This window comes from Phalacrocorax aristotelis, chromosome Z (genome assembly GCF_949628215.1).
Source record: "Phalacrocorax aristotelis chromosome Z, bGulAri2.1, whole genome shotgun sequence".
NCBI classification, from domain to species: domain Eukaryota; kingdom Metazoa; phylum Chordata; class Aves; order Suliformes; family Phalacrocoracidae; genus Phalacrocorax; species Phalacrocorax aristotelis.
In genome coordinates this window covers 68,873,514-68,895,265 of record NC_134311.1, presented here as the reverse complement: position 1 = coordinate 68,895,265, position 21,752 = coordinate 68,873,514, and the positions used below count along the sequence as shown (strand labels likewise).

At 42.4% G+C, this 21,752-nt stretch overlaps 2 protein-coding genes across 3 annotated transcripts in view; one reads left to right on the top strand and one right to left on the bottom strand.

Annotated features, from left to right (window-relative positions):
- The window catches only part of IL7R (interleukin 7 receptor), a 17,372-nt gene extending 11,612 nt beyond the window's left edge, over positions 1–5,760 (top strand). Inside the window, exons 7-8 of the mRNA XM_075078488.1 lie at positions 1,535–1,610; positions 2,988–5,760. Coding sequence (XP_074934589.1) covers positions 1,535–1,610; positions 2,988–3,491 — 580 coding nt within the window. The 3' untranslated portion in view covers positions 3,492–5,760. The remainder of the gene's footprint in view (positions 1–1,534; positions 1,611–2,987) is intronic.
- CAPSL (calcyphosine like) lies at positions 5,752–21,752 on the bottom strand. Of its 2 annotated transcripts, XM_075078490.1 has the most exons (5): positions 21,529–21,752; positions 17,539–17,675; positions 16,503–16,680; positions 15,436–15,645; positions 11,221–13,358 (listed from the first exon to the last, which is right to left on the bottom strand). In XM_075078490.1, the coding sequence occupies exons 2-5, from the start codon at positions 17,673–17,675 to the stop codon at positions 13,257–13,259; spliced, it is 627 nt and encodes a 208-aa protein (XP_074934591.1). In that variant the 5' UTR covers positions 21,529–21,752; the 3' UTR covers positions 11,221–13,256. The 2 variants fall into 2 exon arrangements, with proteins under 2 accessions (XP_074934590.1, XP_074934591.1); XM_075078489.1 differs by lacking the exons at positions 11,221–13,358; positions 21,529–21,752 and adding an exon at positions 5,752–8,512 and having other exon boundaries at positions 17,539–17,696.

Below are 21,752 nucleotides of genomic sequence, written 5' to 3'. Positions count from 1 at the left end.
CTCTCTGCAACAACAGCGGGATGGCATCAGTCACAAGCCCAGCCAGGTCCACATCTAGCCAGCCATGTGGTGAAACCAGGTTCTACATCCCTCACCAAAGCAGTCACAGCAGAAGTGGGACTGGAGATACATTCATTACACAGGCAGTCCTTTGTCTGCATAGGGTTTTTTTCCTCATATATTGGCTACCCAGCAGTAGATAGATAGCTGTAAATAAATTTTTTAACACATGAATATATAAATGCTTCTATAGAATAGATGGTTGACAAATTTAAGAAAATGAACAGATATGTAGATAATCGGGTGAAACCAGAATTTGAAGTGTAAAAGTCCCAAGTTTAACCATAGAAGATTAACCCCTTGCAAGGCAGAAAGCCCAGGGCTGTTCAGTGGCATTCAGAACAGCTCATCCATGACAGCCAGCTCCACTCACATCCAAAGAGGTGGCTGCATGTGAGCTGTGTTTTGGGGACAACACTTGGGCTGTGCTAACTCCTGAATTACACATGGGGATTGTCTGGGAGTGTGCTAGTTCACCCCAGACAAGCCATGCCAAGAACAATTTTAATAATTAAATGATTTAGACACTGGAGTTATCTGCCAGGGGATATTCCCTGGTGCTGTTTTATTTGAAGTATAGATGTGGCCTGAGATTTCTAACTCTTGCTTTTTACTGTTGCTGAGCACCTACAGTTCTTTAAATTTTCTAGAAGTTCTGCCTATGTAAAACTGCTGAAAAAACAGGCTTTTAGATGGTGAGACTTTCTGAACACAGAGATTTCCCCTCTAAAAAGAAGAGGGTTTTATACATTTGTGTATATATATGCATGTATATGGACACGTATACAAAACAAAATATATATTCATATATATCTATAGCTATATTTATATCACTGCAACACTGAATGTCTGTCAGGTAGTATTCTGCAGGTGCATCATAGATGAGGGCTTCCAGCAGCACAACATGAGAATTTTGCTAATCAAGGCATAAAAATGAGACTTGTGGGACAAAGCTACAATACAGATATCTGAAGCACAGATAACCAGCCAAGGAGTGGGATAATGTGCAGTTCTTTGACTTATGTAAACATGCAGAGGCAAATAGCAGCGAATTTGCACTTTAACCACAGCATCTTTTTTCACTTGCAGAAATTGGTTTCCCCATGCAAAACCCTGTTAACACAGCTAGATGCAAATAAGCTCTTCGCCAGCATAATTTGCTGCCTTTCCAACACTTGGTGTTTTCCTTTAACTGTGATGCTTTGTGCATGCAGAAGAACAATGACTATTCGGTGACCTCTATAAATCCTGCTGTCTTTGTTTTATTCTGAGACTTCTCTGTGTAATGTAAATGTAATGTACATTAATGTAAATGTACTTCTCTGTGTAATGTAAAGTCTTTTCTGGGTAATGCAAGGCAGCCCTAAGGCTTTGTGAGAATTAGTACAAATGAAGCAATATGAACCTCTGATATCTCAACGTGTACCTCTTCTGCTGCTGTTGAACCCCTTTTTGTCTACTGTTGCTGTTTCAGGATCAAGCCTGCTGTGTGGCCAAACCTTCCTGATCATAAAAAAACACTGGAGCAACTATGCAAGAAGCCAAAAAATGTATGTACTTCTACTGTTGTTTTCCCCTGAGTGTAGACTATTGGGAACAAAACTAACACTCAGGACAGAGAGTACATGCATTTGCTGCATGAACTGGGACATCTTTCAGATATTCTACATTCCACTGAAGAAAGCCCACATCTGCAGAGGCAGATGCGAGTCAAGGGTATGGAAATTACAGACAATTCAACTAGTGCCTGAGCTTTGATTTGTGCAAAGTAACTACAGAGGGCTGGAGAACTTGATATATGAAGAAAGGTTGAAGGAATTGACTTCGTTTATAGAAAAGAGGAAGCTCAGAGTGGGGACTACTAATCACAACCTTCCAATATGTAAAGTGTAGGTAGAGAGATGGTGGAGGTGCTCTCACCACAAGGTTGCATGGCGACAGGGCCAGAGGCAACAGGCATGTGTTGCTTCAGGGCCAACTTCACCTGGTTAGAAGAAAAAGATCTTTCTCCGTGAGAATAATTGAACACTGTGTAGGTTGCCCAGAGAAGAGGTAGGTTCTCCCTTGTAGGAGATGTTCAAGGCTTGGCTTGATAGAGCTCAGGATAACCCAATCCAGGTCCTGCTTCTGGCAGAAGGTTGGACCAGTTGGACTCCAGAGGTCTTTTCCAAATGAGACACTTCAGTGATTCTATGAAACTGTGACCATGGGGCTGGATGGGGACCCTTTGCAAACATCCCTGGTGATGCCCATGTACCCTTGCACAGGCAGCAGAGTTGATCATACACCATGCAGCACATGATGCCAGACACAAGCCAGCTCGATAAATGTTACAAACCATAAGGTATAGGATTAACCCACTGCCTTAAAACTATGTGTCTAGTGCACTTTTTCACTAAGAAACTCATCAGCACTGTTGTCTCCAGTTGGTACATTATTAGAGTGTTCTTAATTTAATAAGAGATTTAAGACAACTCTCCCACCCCCATGCTCCCCAGTGCAGGGATTCCTAATATGTTTCAGGAAGTCATGGCAAACTTTACCTCCCTCACTGCTAAATTAGGAAGGTAAAACTGAAAGGAACTGCCTGGGTTGGCACACTCATTCCTGTGAAATGACAGGCATGCAATAGATGCGTAGCTCAGAAAAGTCTCTGAAAGACCAGTTGCCACCACATTGCATAGAGCATAAAAAGCTCCCAGTGGTGCTGCCTGCAGGCCGCCACTGGATTGATTCAGATTAATATGGAAAAGGATTTTAAGACACGTGATGGTTTACTCTTGCTAACCTATTGTTCAGCCAGCTCTGGGTTTCGGAGTTAAAGAAATAATAAATACCCTCCTAAAATCAAATTAATTATCAAAGTACCTTTTCTCTTAAACTAATCCCAACAGTTAACTGACTGTGCTGTTCCTTTTGCCATGCAGAATTTTGATATAAGCTTTAACCCAGAGAGTTTTGGTTACGTTCATATCCATAAAGTGGATGGCATTCGAGCAAAAGCTGAACTGGAAAATTTTCTGCAGCCATCAACTACTCCAGAGACCACCCTTCCAGGAAAATTTAGAAGAGGATCAGACCTGAAGATGATCCCTGTGATGACAGACAAAAGCAACCTAAATCTGTCTGTGACTTACGGAGGAATCTGGCCAGCTGAAGCTCTACACAGACTCCTGGGTACCCACCAGTCTGCAGCCACTGAAGGAAACTGTGGCTCCAGCACATATGAGGTGTGCCACAGCAATGGAGTGCCCCTGTGCGACGATGGCTTCAATGTTTCCTCCTCTCCGCCACCAGATCCCTCTGGCCAGCTGGGATCAGAGCCCCTAAATGGTGACACCATATCCCAGATGCTGCCTACCAGTGAAATGAGGTCACCAAACAACGAGGAAGCCTATGTCACAATGTCCAGCTTCTACAAAATTCAGTAAACCTTACAGGAATGACAGTGTACTGCTTTTTTCTCTAACACAAGCAGGGCACTGAAGCTTTTGGGTTTTTTTCCTGCATCCCGTGAGTTCCCACCTCTGTAACACACCCTGCTCACAGTGCAATGCTATACCTGCAAGAAAGTGGGTTCCTCCACATTTCAATGATAAAACGCCTAACCTCAGCTCTCAGTATGCCGGTAGCAATCTCCACTGCAGCAGAAGTTAAATTTAATTCAACCTGACTTTAATCTTCAGATCTGATTAATCCAGCACAATGACACTGCAGTCCTATCTGGGGATCACAGCATGTCTCGTAGAAGTTAATGAACTCTTCTGTCAAACTCTTGGGTGCAGAGTTAAGCTCTTATTAATGCCTAAGTAAGAAATACAGAAACAAATTGAAGTTAAATAGAATCCAATCTCTTTTAAACAGTGATAAGTCAAGAGTAACTCCTCTGCCATCGGTGGAAGTCCATGAGTTTTCAAAATGCCAGTGGATGAGAATTGCTATTAAGCATTAGTTGCCTGGGGATTCAGGAGCTTGGTCACCACAAAAGGAGTTTGCTGACCCCGCAGGAAAAAAAGGCACATGGACTCACTTTAAAAAAATGTTTTCTCAGACTGATTTTTTTTGAGAGAGACAGACAGAGAAAGAGAGATTAAAACAAAGTGAAACTCTACATGCCATTACTTTTGCGGTTGGTAAAGATCTGCCCTGGAGCCAATTTTAGGATCCATAGGTAATTCTGCTAGTGCTATCTATTAAAGATCTTCAGTATTTCATGTACTAGCAACGCTTACCTAAGAAAACAAAACAAAAATAAATGAAAAGCGAAGTCCCATCTCTTCCTATAAACTGAATTTGGGCTGTAAAATGCATGATGCTGTCTTTCCCTGCAGCTGTCATGCAACCATTAGTGCAGCCTGTTAGTACTTTCCAGGACAGAAAGGCTGAGCGGACCATGTTTTTTTATTAGCATTATTCCCAATGGCTGTGGCTGCTTGAGAATTCTTTTAATTTGGTCAGGCCATGTTTTCATGCAACATCTGTTCTAGCAAAATGGATGGAACATCATGGATCCTGCCAGTGATTAGAAGACTTTTTTTTTTTTAAAAAGTACCTTGCAACTTGCCCTACACGCTGCCACGCAGAGATGGCTGAGCCGCTTCACAGTCCGTCTGGGATGCTGCGCATCGGGGAGCACACGCTTGGAGATAAAGCTGCTGCAGCCACATGGTTCCATAACTGCCAAGCAGTTTGGTCATGAGAAATCCAAGCCACTTTGCTGTGCTGTGGGACTGGGGTTCACCCCACTGTGCAGTCTCAGTTCCTCTAACTGTTTGAAATTCTACTTTACTGAAATGTGTTCACATTCCTAGAATCTAAGGCTAAAAAGTGTCATCTCTCATACTCAGAGCTGCTCCATTTTTTTTCTGACTGGTAATAGTCTTTGAGATCTCACTGTATTTGATGTACCCTGCTGAAGGAAAAGAGCTCTCTCAAGACAGATATCCACCCTCCCCACCTCCACCTGATGCCAGGGAAACCTTCAAATGGGGACAACCTTATGGCCCCTGCGTGCAAAGGGGCTGAGTATCTGGCTGAAGGAATTCCAGTGCATTTTACAGTTTTTATTGGTGTTTCTCACTGAATGAAACATTGGTTAATGCAGTAGAAAAAGATGAAAACCCTTGACACTTATTTGCTTTATAATGCTTATATTTCTTTTTAAAAACGGCTGCTGGTAATGCTCATGCTGTGCTGACTTGCACAGTGTGATTGTCAATGCAGACAGACTGCGCTGGAAAGAGATCCTCTTCCAGTAACACAGTGACAAATAAAAAGGGGATAGAGGAAGAAGCAAAAGCGCATCAGAAAAATACTGTATGCTATGCTTGTTTCGAACTCATACATACATTTTAAGGATTAAAAGGTCCATCACAAGTATCTATTTGCACTATTTAAGCAGTAAGGTACCCATGTGCAAAAAGTCATTCTATTTGTCTAGAAAGGGATACTGCTCTTTGATAAAGGAAAAGTAGTAGAAATTTGTTTGCTTTTTAGTACAGGAAAAGTAGTAGAAATGTGACGTTCATTTACTTTAACCACTCAAATAGTTATATTTTTCTTACGTAGAACTCATATTTTCGCATAGCTGCTAATGTTTAAACATTCATTCTATTTTCTAGGTCTTATTTAATTATATAACATGTAACCTTGGTTTTACAATGTTTTTATTATATTAAAAGAACGTGGTTATTTGCATGACCTATTTATGTTGCTGCCATTCAGTCTTCTAATATATATATCAAGATAGGACTTACTCTGTCCTCACTGAAGTTTGGATAACTTCATGGGCCCTACCTAGCTTTAGGCAGGATAAATCCCAAATAAATCCAGACAGTTCAGAGGCCTGAATGCACTGTAGGATAACAGCAGTCATCACCTTATCTCCATTGCCACCACCTTGCCAGCCAGGGAAGCCTCTCTGCAACTTCAGTCCCTTTGTTTTGGACTGGTCATGCCTTTGTTCATCCTGACTCCTATCGCCATCCAGGCCTCAGAATACAGAGAGGTAACAGCTCTGGGAATCAATCGGGTGAAGCTGATCCCCTGCCAATGGCTAGTACTCTCCCAGGCAATACAGAAGATTCACCCAAGACCCTGTGTGCAGCTGTGAGTCCACACCATGAGCACCAGGGAAGAAAAAAAGTCTTCAGGCTTGCAGTAGCATAGGTATGCATAAGTAAGGCAAAGTCCTGTATAGGCTGTGTCCTCAGAGATGGTACTTTGTTAATACGCCGCTAAATGCTGACAAATATGCAACTGATAGAAAACAGAGCAGTGTTCTGTTAATTACATTCATCCCACTTCAGCTTTTCTTTGTGGAGGATATAGACTAACTCATGCCAGGCAGGGGGGTTACTCTTATTCCAGGCATGCACCTGGGCATATGATGAAGCCTATCCAGAAGAGTATCTTTCCAGGAGAACAGTGGGGTGACCACAGCCAAATAGAGGCGGATTAAAGATTAGCATTAAGGTTTGTAAAGGACCCTGGTTCCCAGAAACAGCCATGAAACCTCTTCATTGAAACACATTCAACTGCTACCAAGTCGATGACAACAATTAGGTCATTAGTGGTGTTCAGTCAAGTTCTGCCAGGCTGAACTTTCACAAGCACTACGCTCCTCTGAGAGCTCCAGTATCACCATCCCTGAATATCATATGCAATTTTATAACCATGAACATAAATTTGATTGGTGTATACAGATATAAAAACTTCCAGCTTCCCTTCAGAAAGAAATAAATCCAAAGATGCACCAAAGCAAGAAGTACCACAAGCACTTCTGGTCAATAGCCAGCTTTTAGATGCGTAGTACATATATGAAGATACAGCCACAGCTATGTCTTAACAACATGTCAGCAGGTCAGGACCAAGTAGTTTCCTTATTGTACATGACAGTATTTCCCCCAAAGCTGTTCACAAATCCCCATCTGACTCAACATCCGCACAGGGGTATATCTCAGCTTTCACATACTCCATGTACCTTCTTTACTTCAGCATAACCTTCCTCCTCCCTCCTCCTCACTTTCTGCCTCCTGTGCTCACGCAGCTGCACACACAAAGAGAGCTTGGTGACCCTGGTTTCTATGTAGCTGCTTTATGACTCTGTGCCTGGAGCTGCCTGCTCCTCTGCCGCTCTGACCATCAGGCTCCACTGCCTCTTCTGTGCTCGTGGTATATCACAGCCACTCTCCTGACTTCGTTGCTCCCCTCATCTATGCGCAGCTCATTTGCACTATGCAAACATCTCCTAGAGGCACACAGATGCTAATCCATGAAATAAAATAAGTCTTTTGTCAGTTATAACACTGAGTCACAGTCTAATTTTAATGATGCTGAAAAATGTTAATTACCTCCCAAGGCAATACTTGTCCTCTGCTGAATTTATTAGTTTGTTTACCAAATCTGCTCCTCTTGTGCATGTTCATTAGACAGGCTGATAAAACAGACAAAAATGTTCTGTGTGTCAGTGGAGTGGTAGAAGACCAGCTAAGCGTGGGCAGGCAGGGGAACTGTTCCTGCCAGGGAGAAGGGATGGTTAAAAGCAGTGAGATCTGGGCCAATGAAGGAGTGGCCCGGACACCACTGCCACAGGGACACATGGCTGGATTCAGGGCAGTGTTAGGCAGGCACAAGCTGACCATGAAGCCACCCCTTCTGGCAGCAAGGGACATGGTGATGCTGGCAGGTTATTTCTGCAGGGCAGTAGTTCAGCCCCTTCTAGGCTTCCTAGGAAAAGTTGTTATTGACTTGAAGGCCTGTACTTACACAGCAGTGCTGGAGTGCTGCATCCCTGAGGAGAACAGCAGCAGGTTTTTAGTAAATATGCTTTTGGCTCAAGCTAGTTATCTCTTTGGCTGTGGGTTTTTGAAGCTATCCTTCAAAACCAGTTAAAATGTAACGAGAAGGAGGCTTACCACCTCTGTGAAGAATTATTTTAGGATCAAACAGTTCCTTATTACTGTGATCATGAAGCCTCCCAAGTCAGCAATATGAGTGTAACAGGACATTGGCAAAACAAATCTAATGTACAGACACACAAGAAAACAGCTGATGGTGCCAGGAAATGCAATTGCTAATTTATACCAACCATCCCATCCCTTTGCTAACTCGGCAGCTCTAGGTTAGAGTAAGGCTGTCTATTCCTTGGCTTTTAAGCGCCACCTGTTGAAACATGAAGCCACACGTCAGAGTCCCGCACTGGAACACTCGGTGTCATCAAATCATGCAGCTCTGAAAACATCACTCAGAGGGGAACTGGAAAAAAAATCAAACCCACAACAAACTAAACAGTGTTTCACTTCTTCATAGTCTCTGGTCCCAAAGAAGTTGGGGCAAATGAAAGCAAAAATCAGAGTTTCCAGGATTTCTTCATCATTAAAATGAAGTAAGCATCACTGTCCACAGAAGCACTGACTCCGGAGTAGTAGTTCAAAAACTCATCTTTTGTAACCTAAGAATGAGAAAAACAGTGTTTACAATGTGTGATAGCTACATATTATGTCCCAGAGCAAGATGTTTATGTAACACATCCCCATATTTTGCAGGTAATGGTTTTGCATCTTCCAGAGAAGTCTGATTTTTAGGTCAGACATGACCTAGATCTGACATGAGGATGTGTTACTTCAGCAAGCATTTGGTCCAATGACACTGAGGTCAATGGATTGAGCTTCTTGCATTGGGAGACACAGCTGTTGCTATGTCCTTGAAAAATTAATTAAAGTTATCCCACTTATTAGTAAATATAGACTGCATAACTTAGATGTCACAATGAAATTAGATCAGTCCAACATTAGCACCATCACCAAATGAATGTAAAAAGCTCCAAAGCTTAGTCAAGCAATAAAAAAAATGCTAAACAAAGCAGAAGTATGTTGGTGGAAATGTCTAAAGGAATAAATCTATGCCACAAAGACAGAGTTTCTCTAAAGCAACCTGCTATATTTTTTTCCCAGAAAATGTACCTAAGCTAAAAAAAAATCAGTAAATTTTGAATGCTAAAGTGTCATTTGAAAGTTAAAAAAAATAAATTGCAGATTTGGCAAAAATATCATGTTTTCAATGAAAAAAGAACAGATTTATCTCTGGAAAATAAACAATGATTATATTTTACCACAATCTGCTTTTCCACAGAAAACCAGGCTTAATTTAACTTTCACAAAACATTGCACTTCCCTTCTTTCTCATTATCCAACTTCCCAAGACATTCAACAAAGTCTGGCTCCCATCCCAATTCTTCAGGTGCAGCTCCTGTTGGGATCAACAGCAACACTGTAAACTGCGAGGGAGGCTGGGCCTGGGTTTTGGCAAAGACAGGGCTGCAATACCTGGCCTCGGCTGCAAATGACCAAGCTGAAGCTTTTGCATCCTATAGTGCTCCCACCTCCTGCAGCCTCTGCTGGTGTGAGAGCTGAAGAGGTGCTAGAGACAAAACTAATGCTTGCTTTGAAATTATAGGGACTTCAAACTCAGCTGGGGTAAACCAGTATGGCTGGCGGCTGCTTCAAATACCAAAGTTGCTTTCAGCCACTGAAGGACTTGGTGTTAAGTACAACCTACCAGGAAACAAGCTTTCTGCTCATCCCTTCCTCCTGAGCTGGCTATGAGAAAGGAATTCTAGAGAAATGGGTCAGGCTATAATCATAGCAAAAGTCATAGAAAGTGGGCAGCTGCCGACAGCAGCAGGTTGCTTTTGGCTTTATCTGTTTTACCAGGGAAAGCTGAGTGTGCTGCTGCTGCTGCTCCCGGTGTGGAGGACAGGAGCTGGGAGGCAAAAATAATCAAAATGACCAGGCCTGCTCCCACTGCCAGCTGGTGACAGCGGGGCCCACGAGCCCAGCTCTGGGCTGGCAAAGCTCTGCTCTGCCCATGCGACTGCAGAGGTTTGAGGAAGTACCGTGTAAAAGCTGTTACGTAAAGGCAAGTAGGCTTTCATACAGCAATGTGTGCAGGTGGTTTCATCTGCAAAAACCTCAGCTGCTTCCATCTGCCTCTGCCAAGACAGCTTTGTGCCAGGAGACCAAAAAAATTATTCAGATCAGTGAATATACCTTGTGGTCTAATTTCAAGAATATATGTCAGTGAGTGGGGCTTGCATTAAAACTCAGTTGCTTGAACCAGAAGTTTATGCTGTGGGAGAGAACATGAGCAAAACAGTGCTGGACCATAACAAGCCAAAAGTTTCCCCTCTGGAACAAAAACATGAAACCACAAAAGCACACGAGGGGCAAAACCAAAAGGCAGTAAAGGATGCCGCAGGAGTGCTGCCTTTCCCCAGGGACCATGCTGGAGGGAGAGGCTGTCCCTTGCCTTTCCACCCCCGTGCCTTGTGCTTTTTCTGGAGGGGGCCACAGAGATGCTCTGATAGCTCAGACAGAGGTCAGAGTACAGTTTGGGGGAGGTATAAGGGAGCTTTTCCCTCTATGAGGGACCACAGGGCTCTGCCAGCATTTTTGGAGCATGCTCCTGGCGCTGCCTGGCGGGAAGGGCAGAACCCAGCCGTTACAAGGTGCTGTGCTACCAGTCAGGCTGGAGCTCAAGATGCAGGTGAAACCTTTACCTCTGGTATTGGCCCACAGCCCTGCAGACTCAGATGTTCCTGTGGTATAAGCCATCCTGTTTAGCATCTGTCGCACAATCAGAAAGAAGAAATAGTGCTTTGAACATGAAGCACCGACCAAGATCTGACAATTTTGATGCTAGTGCCAGATATGATCGTGTACATTGCCACCTATCTCCCTGTATCTGCAGTGTGCACTGTGCAACCACAGACTGGCAGGACAGCATGCATCACCATTTATCTCAGCATCTGCTAGGTCTGTAACCAGCACGCAGTAGCCTGCAGCCGAGCATGGATGCTTGAGCTTTGCTTTTGGCTCTCCTGGATCACAGTGCAGCTGCCCCAGCAGACAGGGACAGTGAAGTGCTGCAGGGCAGCTCTGGGCAACTGCTGTTAGCCCTGATACTCCTTCATGTCTGGTTCAAATCCTTTTAACTTGCCTTTAACCTCTGCAAAGTGCTTCCACTGAATCTTAGGTGTGTGTGCCCAGTGTAGGTTATGGCTGCACATCTCCTAGTACAGATTTTCATACTTAGCAGTCAATGCAATGCCTGTGTTTGTTCCATGAATTTGCACACATATTAATTAAATGACATTTCTTACAGCACAAATTCCAATCTGTGTTCTACAGGATCTGATTACAAGTGAAAAAAACACATATTATTGTTTCCCAGATTATTTATTTTTCCTGTAAGCACTATACCTTTTCTGCAGTTACAAGTTTTCACTCAGATTGCTCCAGAAGCAAGTCTTTTCCAACAGAAGTGAAAGGAAATTTTGTCACCAACTTAGAAGGAATCTGAAATGAGCCCTTGGAAACATGCTCGGTACAAATGTCAAAATTACTACATTGTGAAAAATGTCCTCCTGATGCTGAGAAACATATCCAGCAAGGGATGAGGTCCACACACAGACATACCCAAGGAGCTTGGAGCTGCTATGAGGGTACCAGGGGTGCATCTGCTGTAGCTCTCACCTGCAGGGTGGGTGATGAGACCTCCTGCCAGCATGAGGGTATGAGCTCTCCTGGCTCATGTCCTTCAAATCCTCACACAAAACCTTGTTAGTCAAGCTCAGTGCAGAAACCTCCCCCTGGAGCACTCAGATTTCCCCAGCCGTCACAGCCTCTGGCTATGGTTCCTGCAGGCCAGTGACAAAGCTTCTGCTGGTTTTAAAAAAGCATAGTTCCTTCCAATACCACTCCTCCCTTCTGAAAAGGTATATTGCATTTGGGGTTAAGTAAAATTAGAAAGTATTAGCACTGAAAAGACAAACTGGTTGCAGTTACTCAGATCCACTGCACTTGATTAAATGTCAACACAACAGATCACTGTGGGTCTGAAGACATGAGATAGCATGTTAGAAGGAAATAGGTTTTTTCATTTTGTGATTCCCACAGTCCATTCACATTACTTTCTTTTTATTTGAAACACAGAAGACAGATTACATGACACCCTGTTGTGGAGCCAATTAATACGTAAGAAATAAATGGATTCTACTCAAGCTGCCAGGACGTGTACAGCCTCTATTTGATAGTAAATCTGTTTTTCATATAAGGTATGCTTGCACTTCGGTAGCATCACAGTAAGTAAAGGCTCCTTTTATGATTGATGAAAATTCTGTGACACAGAGGGTAGGTCCCATCCTTTTTTCAGCATCAGAAACAGAAGATGACAAGAAAGTTACAAGTTCTTGAGTTCCCAGAAAGCTGCCTGAAGTCATAGCTTGGTCATAAACAACTATAAATACAAAGAGTAGTAAGTAACTTTCAGTGTAGGTGTGTACAGACAACAGCTACCAGACCAGTAAATGTTCCTGGAACACTGAGAAGAAAATACTGTAACATATGTATGCCCTTTAAAGAAAAATATTAGTGAGATGATCTCGCAGTACAAAAGAAATAAGTAAAGGCAGGGGAAAAAAGCTATAAGCAGGCCCACAGAGGTTTGAAACATAGTATGCACAGGAAAGATGCCTGTATGCTGAGTTGTAAGCTGGGGAGAAAACAGGGCTTCAAAGTGCATTTTGAATTTACTCTGGTCTGTGTGTCCCCTTCTTGATTTTGAGCCTCCAGGCATGGGGAACTCACATGTTCCCAGCAGCGAGCTGAGCAGTTGCTCCATCCCACAGATAAGACCCAAGAAGCCAAGGGATGCTGCAGTGCTACAGACAAGAGGGCTATATGGCCATCCTGGGACAGCCTTCCCCACAATTATAACAGTCTGCCCCAGATCACCACCCTTCCAGAGTATTTCAGTCTCCTCCTTTTGTATCCTCTGTTGAACAGAGCTGTATCTAACACTGGAGGAGGGGTTACATTCAGGAGCCACAGGGACCTACTGTGGATGTCTGAGAAGAAAGCAGCAGCTCGTCTCAGAAAAGATAAGACATGTCAGGGCTGTGGGGAGAAAAGGGACAGATCTGCGGAGTGGCTGGATGCCAGATCTGCTCTGATTAAGCTCTGATCCTCTGAGGCTGAGCCTACTGGAGCATCTGGGAATTATTTCTGCAGATTGACTGTAATTGGCACAGTTACTGGAAGCTGCTATTAAGGAAAATGAGCATGGTGTTGTGCATACACTTAACCATGGGAACCTACAAAAGGTGGAAGTAAAGTCTTGCTCCTTTAATCATATGATCAGAGTTTCCAAGCGTTCTTCATCATGATGATAAAATAGACATCTGTGTCTATTGAAGCGCTGACTCCTGCATAGTAGTTCATGAATTCTTCTGTTGTGACCTGAGACAGAAGGATTTAAAATAGGAAAATGAACCTTTTTTTTTTTTTTTAATGCTATAAGTCTTAACCAAACATTGAGAAGAACTCTAAGTAGAACTTAACACCTGCTATTTCATGTTGTTGCTAGTGAAAAGGAATCCAACAAGAAGAACGAAGACACTGAAAATTTGGATAGGTTCACTTCTTTGCTAGAAGTAAGAGCTCTTGTCCTCCAGAAACACTTGGATGGAAATGAAACATGAGGAGTTAAACTAACTCTACCAGGAAATGAAGTTAAAATCAGTGCTACCCAAGAGACAAATATGTTAATGCATTTTTTTCCAGGGATGCTATAATCTGTATTTTTGCATTATTATTAATAAAAGTGGATGGGGTTTCTGGTGAAACCCAGAGACAGCTAGGAGCTTTATGTCCATTCACTAGAGAGAAGATATCATTGCTCTAAACAGGTCTCACTTAAAGAAGCAAACATTCTTTCAAATACCTAAGAGTTTTGAGTATCTTCCATGAGTATTTTGAGGTTGAATTGGTTTTAAAGTGCCCATTTAAAAGAAAAACATCAGACTAACAGGCACAAACAGTGCATATCTCTTGTGATGCCTTAACTCTTGAACCATATAGGTCATTTTTTGAATAAACATTACACAGAAAAATATTTGTTCCTACTGCGTTGTGCATTTGAGAGCTAGGTAAAATGTGACAATGAGGAGAAGCGAACACTGTAGACTCTCTGACCATCAGGAACTGATTACAAGCTTGGCTGACCCTCACTATTTCAGAGGCACCTGGCAAGTTCACAGTGAAGAGGACCTTTCTAGCAGATACTTAGGTTTCAGGCATTTCTGCTAAAAACATTTTAGGTGTTGAGCTCATACCAGTGTCATTAGTAATCTCTCATTCAGGCACAGGAAAGTCACAGGCAGTTTTGAGAAGAAACTGCAATCAGATGGGCTAATGTCAGGGTTGCTGGACAAGAGGTGAGTGTTCAGAGTAACATTTTATATGCAACTGGTACCTCTGAGGATGACACAACAGAAAAAGGAATGAAGTTCAGCTCTACCAAGTGCAAAGTCATGCCCAAGGGAAATAAAAACCATCATGTCTCTAAAAACTGAGAGCCTGCCTGTTGGAAACAAAGCTAATGGAGGATTTGGGTGTAGTAGCCAGCCATTAGACAGGTAGGAGTCACCAGGGTAGTGCAGCCATGAAAACCCAGGTGCACCTCAGAAGTGTGACGTGTTAAAGACATTCCACAAAGCATTGATGAAACCTTATCTAGATTGTTATTATGAACAGCTTAGACTGAGAATATCACCATGTGAACAACGGAGATCCACGATTGCTCTGAGTTGGTCAGATGTGTAAGTTCAGACCAAAGAAGTACGCAGACACATCACAAGGGGAAAAAAAAAAGCATGCTTGGCTTGGAGGTGATTACAATGTGGATGCGTAAGAAGTCCATCACAGAAGGTGCCCAGGCTTTGCACCTGCACTGGAGAACTGAGGTGGAAGGCAGGAAGGGCTCCTAGCCCTGCCTCAGCTAGTGGTTCCTCAGGGCACATGGCTGGTGGCAGCTTGCCCAGTCCCCGCCCTCCTTCCAACTCTCTGTGGCTAAATCTATCTTTATTATGGACTGATGTCTCAGTAATTACACACACTGGAGAAATACTAACAGTAAAGTATTTCACATATTACGGAACCTGCTTTTGAAGAGGATCCTGGTATTTTTTCTCCTAAGTGAAAAATCCTCCAATTTATGCAGATCTTGAAAATCAGCAATTGGGTTAGTCTGAAGATAAACTTAGAGTAACCTATGAAAGTAGAGCATTGAAGCTCCAAGCCTGTAAATGCAATCTCACATCTATCCTTCCACCTCCTGCAGAGCCCCTTTGCCTCTGAAGGTGTTAGTAAACTGCGCCAACAGTCCTACACAGAGGTGATGCATCCATTTTACGGTCCCCCATAAATGTAACACAAATGCATGTTTGGTACTGTAATCACTCTCACAGGTAATAATTGAAGTCAAATGTTGAGTCAGATAAGGATTTCATGGCTTGATATTAAGTGTTTCACTTACCTTACCATCTTTGTCATAGGGTGAATCAAAATTATCCAGAAAGGCCCTAAAAACTTGATCTTCTGTCCAGTCTCCATTTTGGTATTTGGGATGATGCTTTGCGTTATACACCCCCCTTAAGTCTTCAATTGTTATGACACCATCTCCAGTCTTATCTAACTTCCTAAATGCCTGCATGATGATCTCTTTTCTTGCATTTGACATGGGAGGCTGTAAATAAATATTAACAGAATAATTTTATTTCTGCTGACTACTTGCCCAGATCCAAATTCAAGTAGCTGCTCTTAATAATAAACAATAATAATAATAATAATAATAAACTTCTGACAGTCTACACTGTCCATGAGCTAGGAAGGGCAATAGATTACCAAACAAGGATGTGACTGGGACTATTCAGCGCCTAATAATGTGATAGTAAATGAATGAACAGTAAGAGAGAAAATGTTACCTAGAACACTTTTCTATTATAACCATTTAAAATATTTCTAAGAAGACATTACTAATCACTTTAAGCACTGATTATTTTCTGTCTTAATTGTTTAGATTTCAGCAGAGCAGAGAGGCTCCAACCAAATTCAGTCACACCGTGGTTGACTAGAGAAAGCCACCACAGGATTAGTTTATGTTATAAGGAGATGCCTCATAAAATGACAGACAAAGAAGTGAGATTAATGGGCTGAACCACATAGGCACCCAGACTGCAATATAGGAATTTAGGTACCTAAATGAAGGCAGCAATTTATTAAAAAAATCACACCCATTTACTCCCAACTATTCTATCCTACTCGATTTACAAGGAGCCTTATGCCTTGACTATAAATTGCAGAGGTGTGTTGGCTTCTGAGCCCTCTCATCCACAGAGGTGTTCAGAGTGATTTTTCTCCTTTAGCATATTTACATGGAAATAGAATATTTTAGCTTCTCAAGAGTTACTGACTTTTTAAATAGAACTGTAGACTTTGTTAATTACTAAGATGAACAGTAGTGCTGTGTTTCATGCTCAGCTAATGAAAAATCAAGGTTTTTTCTCCATTTAATGCAGTAATAACATAAATTCCCAAACTTACTCTCAGTGTAACAAGAAATTCATCAAAATCAATTGTTCCACTGCCATCTTTATCAAATATCCGGAAAATCTCTTGTGCTTCTTCCTTGTCTATCATCATAGCATAATCATTTAATCCTTTCACAAACTCTTTGAAATCAAGGGTCCTGCTGTTGTCATCATCCATAATACGAAATACTCTGTGGAAAATGTGCAATTTGAGGAGAATGCATAGGAAAACTTGGAGAATGCTGCAGCAGATTAGCACAGTGCCAGAGCACAGGGACACCTTACTGAGGTAACATTACCCCCTTGTACAGTCTTCTGAGAAAAAAAAGCCCAAACATGAAACAGGGAGGGAAAAAATCCTCAAAAAACAGAAAGTCCCCACACTTATTAACAGCAGAGAAGTCTTGCTTAGATTGAGTGCGTGAATATTACACAGCTGAACTTAAATGAAATGAAGACTGCCTCAACTGAAGGAGTCTTGCTATTTGTTACACATTGTGCCATCTAAAAGTTGGGCATGTAGATAAAGTTCCAGCTGGTCACCTAGGATCCCTCTGTGATTTATGGGGCCTGGGAGAGGTTTCAGGGTGTGATGCAGCTCCCCTTTCCTAGGGGAGGGGTGACCCGCACAATCAGGGTGGCTGCAGAAGTTTAGATGCTTCCCATGAACTAGACAGCTAATAGACTGTTACACACAGAGGAATCATGCCCCAAAGGAAAGGAAGCACAAAATCTCCACTATTGGGATATTTCATTATAGAAAATACCAAAGAGAGAGATAGGTTTTATGTTCCCCCTTTCTCCATGGAAGGAGTTGTTCTGGGTCTCAAGAAAGCACCTTGCTCTGAGACACTCACAGTCCTCAGTCCTTTAATAGGCAAGCAAGTCAGTCCTGCCTCTCAAAACACAAGATCCCCAAGCCCAGGCTCTGTGGGTTGTGGCATTTGCATCAGAACCAGGAAACTCGAGTTTTGGTCCCTGCTTAGACCATGAACCTCTTGCAGCTAAAACTATTAGGCTGAATAATGGGTTTGGCTTCTTAGACTTACCTGCTAAGTCCTTTGATGCCTGCAGATCCACGTGCTAAACACTGCAGGCGAAGTCTTTCTACAGGGTCAGTGGTTTTGGACAGATTTCTTTTGGCCTGGATTGCCATCTCTCGGTCATGCCTTGCTGTGCCCGGCATCTGGAAGACCAAAGCACTCATGGGGCATGGATTCACATACACAAGGCAGAGTGCTGAAACCTGCCTTAGTATATGAACCATCCCAAAATCCTGACTTACAAGGTGTTGGCAAGTCTCTCATGAGGACTCATTTTGACCCTCTATTTCCTTTTCTTTATATCCTTCTATCAGAAGGAGAAATTGCCAATATGGGCCACCAACCCTGAAAGAAGAGCTCAGCCAACCACCCTGTGATTAACCCAGACATAAATATGAAAGGGTGGGTAAGAATTTGCAGCCTCCAGTGTAAGAACACAGTGAAAACTGTGGATGCAGCCAAGAGAGCACTGCTGCCCCCACATCCCTAGCAGCCCTGCTGAGCTGCCTCAGCCTGGCCAGGATTGCAGGTAGCATTTGCCCACAAGTAGAGCTGTTAGAGCAAAAATTGTCCTGGGTAAGGAGCTTTTCCTTATGTTTGCTTTTGTTCCTCTCTCACCCTAGTTCTCCAGAGCAGAGCTTTCTTCCATTGCACATCTGTACAATGTCAATCACCCCAAGAGCTGACCTTGCCTACAGATGACACCTTGTGCTATTTTAACACAACTGCAGAACAGATTAACACCTCAAACTTGCACAGCATTTATCACCCCAAGATTTCAGGTGTCTGCCAACAGCCACATAAGCCTTCCAGCTTCCCTCAGAGGAAGAGAGCAGAACAACAAAATGGGAAAACTGGCCCATGGGCTTGCAGCACTGCAACAGCACCACCAAGAGCAGCACACCCAGGCTGGCAGAGTTGCTCCTTCTCCCACAGGGATTATTTGTGCCTAGTGCTAAGAGCACCAGGGCTGGCCATGCCCATACTGACATTTTAGGGGCACGTTGAGTCCTGGCCTCTTGGCACATGCTCAGGGACAGAAATGCTGCTCCCTAGCCTGGCTGCTGGGCCTGCAGATCATAAAGGCCCCCAAAATATTTTCCAGCCTTTAAAACATCACAGGACTGGGCTGAGTTACAGCAGAGGTCTTCACTTAGAGGGCACTTGGTGCGCTGGGATGGGGAGACGAAGATGGGTGGTCCTGTGTGAGGTATCATCAGTGTACATTGCACTTCCAATCTTGTTGTCATTGGACACGCAGAAGTGTGAATTGAAATGGTCAGAGAAAACTTCTGAGAAACAAGGAATTGAACTGTTTCATCTTAACTACTCCACTCCTGTCTACAGAGCATTGGCTACTGCAGTTGGTAATGTCACATGTACTGACTTTTGCAACACCTTCCGACAACACCAGCTGGCCTTGGAGAAACAGAAAAAAAAGATGTTTTTGTTCCCCCTAAATGGTTTCAGTATTAGCTTATTGCAGAAGTCTAGCATTGCAGGAAAGAGACAATTTCAGGTTTTGCTTCAGCCAAAATGAACAAAGTTCTTCTAGGAACTCATTAAGAGTGACCAGAAGAAAGACCTTACAACTGTGTGAGATCAGCAGTCAAAAATGTTTTCTGCAAACAATGACCTGTCCTTAAGGGGAAATGTTTAGCTGGCAAGAATATAAAATACAGTGAGTCTACATAAACACAGTGCAAACTTTATTTACTGTATTTAATTATGTATTATAGCTTATGTATACATAATGTATATGCGTTTATATAAAGTACATAACACATGCATAGAACTGTGCAGTATGCCTCTATACTATGTTATATATTTATATAGATCTACAAATACTGAGACCAATGATGACGCAATTCATCTCCACTGCGTACCGCAAAAATCTACAAACACACACTATGCAAAGAAAGTAGTAGCTCTTTGCCTTGGGATCAGTGGAGGCATTTCCAGTACACTGCCAAGCACATCAAATAGTCATTGCAGCAAGATTCATGAATTGAGGCTAGGGAGGGACCATCTGATATGATATCTATTATGATCTCCCGTACCTCAATAAAAGCCACTGAAACTGGCCAATCCTCTTATCTCTGCAGTAAGTTCAAAGTTTGCTTCTACACCTACAAGCATTCTAGCTGAGAACTCATTATCTCTAGGCTAAATTGTTCCAGCATTGAACGATTTTCCTTTTAAAAGATATTTGTTTCTAGTCTGATTTCCCCCATCATTAGATGCTGTTTTACTTTCTTTTACTAGTTTAAAGAGCTACCTATTAAAAATTTGTCCAGATGCAAACACTTGAAGGTCCCTTTTAAACCCTTCTTGGTTAAGTATATAGACAGAGCTCAGGACTCTTGCTACAAAATGAGTTTCCAGATGTTATATAATACTGCTGTTGTTACTGAACTTTTCCAGTTTTTTCCAGTGTTCCTTCTGAAGTGGGACAGAGGACTCCAATAATCTCACTAATGCCATAGACAGAGATATTCTCATTTTTTTCTACATGTATCACAGTTAAAACCACAGTAAATATTTCTTTTTGTAAATCTCCATTCTCTGTAATGTTCAATAACAAAATCACCAATGCCATGTTGTTATATACAACTCAGCAATTAAAATCTGTCTGTGAAGTGATTGCACTTACATATTACACTAAAGCCTCTTAAACATGACCTGGCTTCCTGTGCCACACAGCAGTATGTGTTTGAGAATCCTTTCTATACATGCAATAAATACAGAAAACCAGGTAAATATAAACCCTATTACATGCAAGCCTGGCCCATAGTAACACTTCTACCACTTCTCTATTTCTGTTGGCTCCTGGTTTAAGCAGGAGATAAACCCTTCCTAGGCTGTTAAAAGACTACACTGCATTGTAAGAAAACAGATTCAGAATCAGAGCAAAGATGGAGGAATCACAGTAATTCACACACTCTCTCCTTTCATTTTGCTTTTGCTCCTTTTTGGATAAAGTGAACTAATTAAAGATACAGTTAGGATTTGCTGAATGTAACAGTTGTCTTTATACCTTACAAATGTGTTATGTATTAATAACCATCAATAAAACAAGAAAAGGTCAGAACCATAATATTGTATGTTTTTAATTTTATATCTCTTCCAAGATCATCAAATGTCTTCTATGGTGAAATGAAAAAGGGGCTGGATAATTTAATTCTGAATGCTAGAAAGTTTTGTTTTGTGTAACAGCCTGGGCTATGAGCAATCACAATACCCCATTGTTTGTTTCTATGGGCAATGTTGTGTTACGCAGGCTGAACAGAAATGATTGCATCTCTTTTAACAAATACAAAACCTGAAATTTTGGGTTGGCTTTTTCCAGAAGAACTTTAAGCTGTTCAGCAACAAGATCCCTTTACATCCCTCTAAGCCCAAACCTTAAACCTGGAAAGAGTTGTATTTAACCTAACATCAGCACCATCCATTTATATATTATCCTTCAGCTGAGCCCAAGAACCTCCAGTGAAAATCCTGAAAAACACCTCAGTGTGGCAGGCAGAAACCCATACTAGCCTCTGGATTATCATAGGCTCCTGAAAACCCCTGTCCTGGCCAAATGCATGAGTTGCATACCACCCTCGAGCAGAATATCTCAGTGTCTGGGAACAGATTAAGTGACTTAAACCAATTGCATGCTTTGATTTATTCTTAATAATTGCATTAAAAGATTAAGAGCATGAGAACTGTGTATTTGGCAACTATCTAAACACCATCTCATAAATCTGGCTTCCTTGCCCCCGACCCCTCTGTAGCAGCCTCCCCTCTCCCTCTCCACCATTGCCAGCATCATCCAGCTCCCGTCTTCTGCCAGGTGGTGCATTACTGCTCTTGCTATTTTGTTTGTATATATATATTTAAAAAATAAGTATAATTCTATATGTATATTAAAAAACCTACTCTTGGCTGAACCACAAGCTCAACTGACCAGAGAAGCTCAATGAGAACTAGCAAGACAGAAAAATCCTTTACCTGCAATGCTATCCTGCACCCAGGGTGAGGACCTGGGAGGTGTCGTGGGGCTGGAATGGTGTCGTGCCCCACTTCCCTCCTCTTTCCAGGGCTCTTACACAGCTTAGGCAGGAGGTGGAGGGGATGCAGGGCCTCCAGCTAACTGCAGAGTTTCCTGTCCATCTCGTTTTACTTGTTTACACTCCCGCCTGCCGTGCTCCCCCCCTTCTTCGGGAGGCCTGGAG

What these genes read in the sequence shown, in the direction of transcription:
- CAPSL (XM_075078489.1), bottom strand. Translation starts at nt 17,696, where the DNA reads ATGAGTGCTTTGGTCTTCCAGATGCCGGGCACAGCAAGGCATGACCGA. An exon ending in GGCATCAAAGGACTTAGCAG is followed by an intron (nt 16,681 to 17,538) that starts GTAAGTCTAAGA and finishes CATTTTCCACAG; the next exon opens with AGTATTTCGTATTATGGATG. An exon ending in AATTTCTTGTTACACTGAGA is followed by an intron (nt 15,646 to 16,502) that starts GTAAGTTTGGGA and finishes ATTTATTTACAG; the next exon opens with CCTCCCATGTCAAATGCAAG.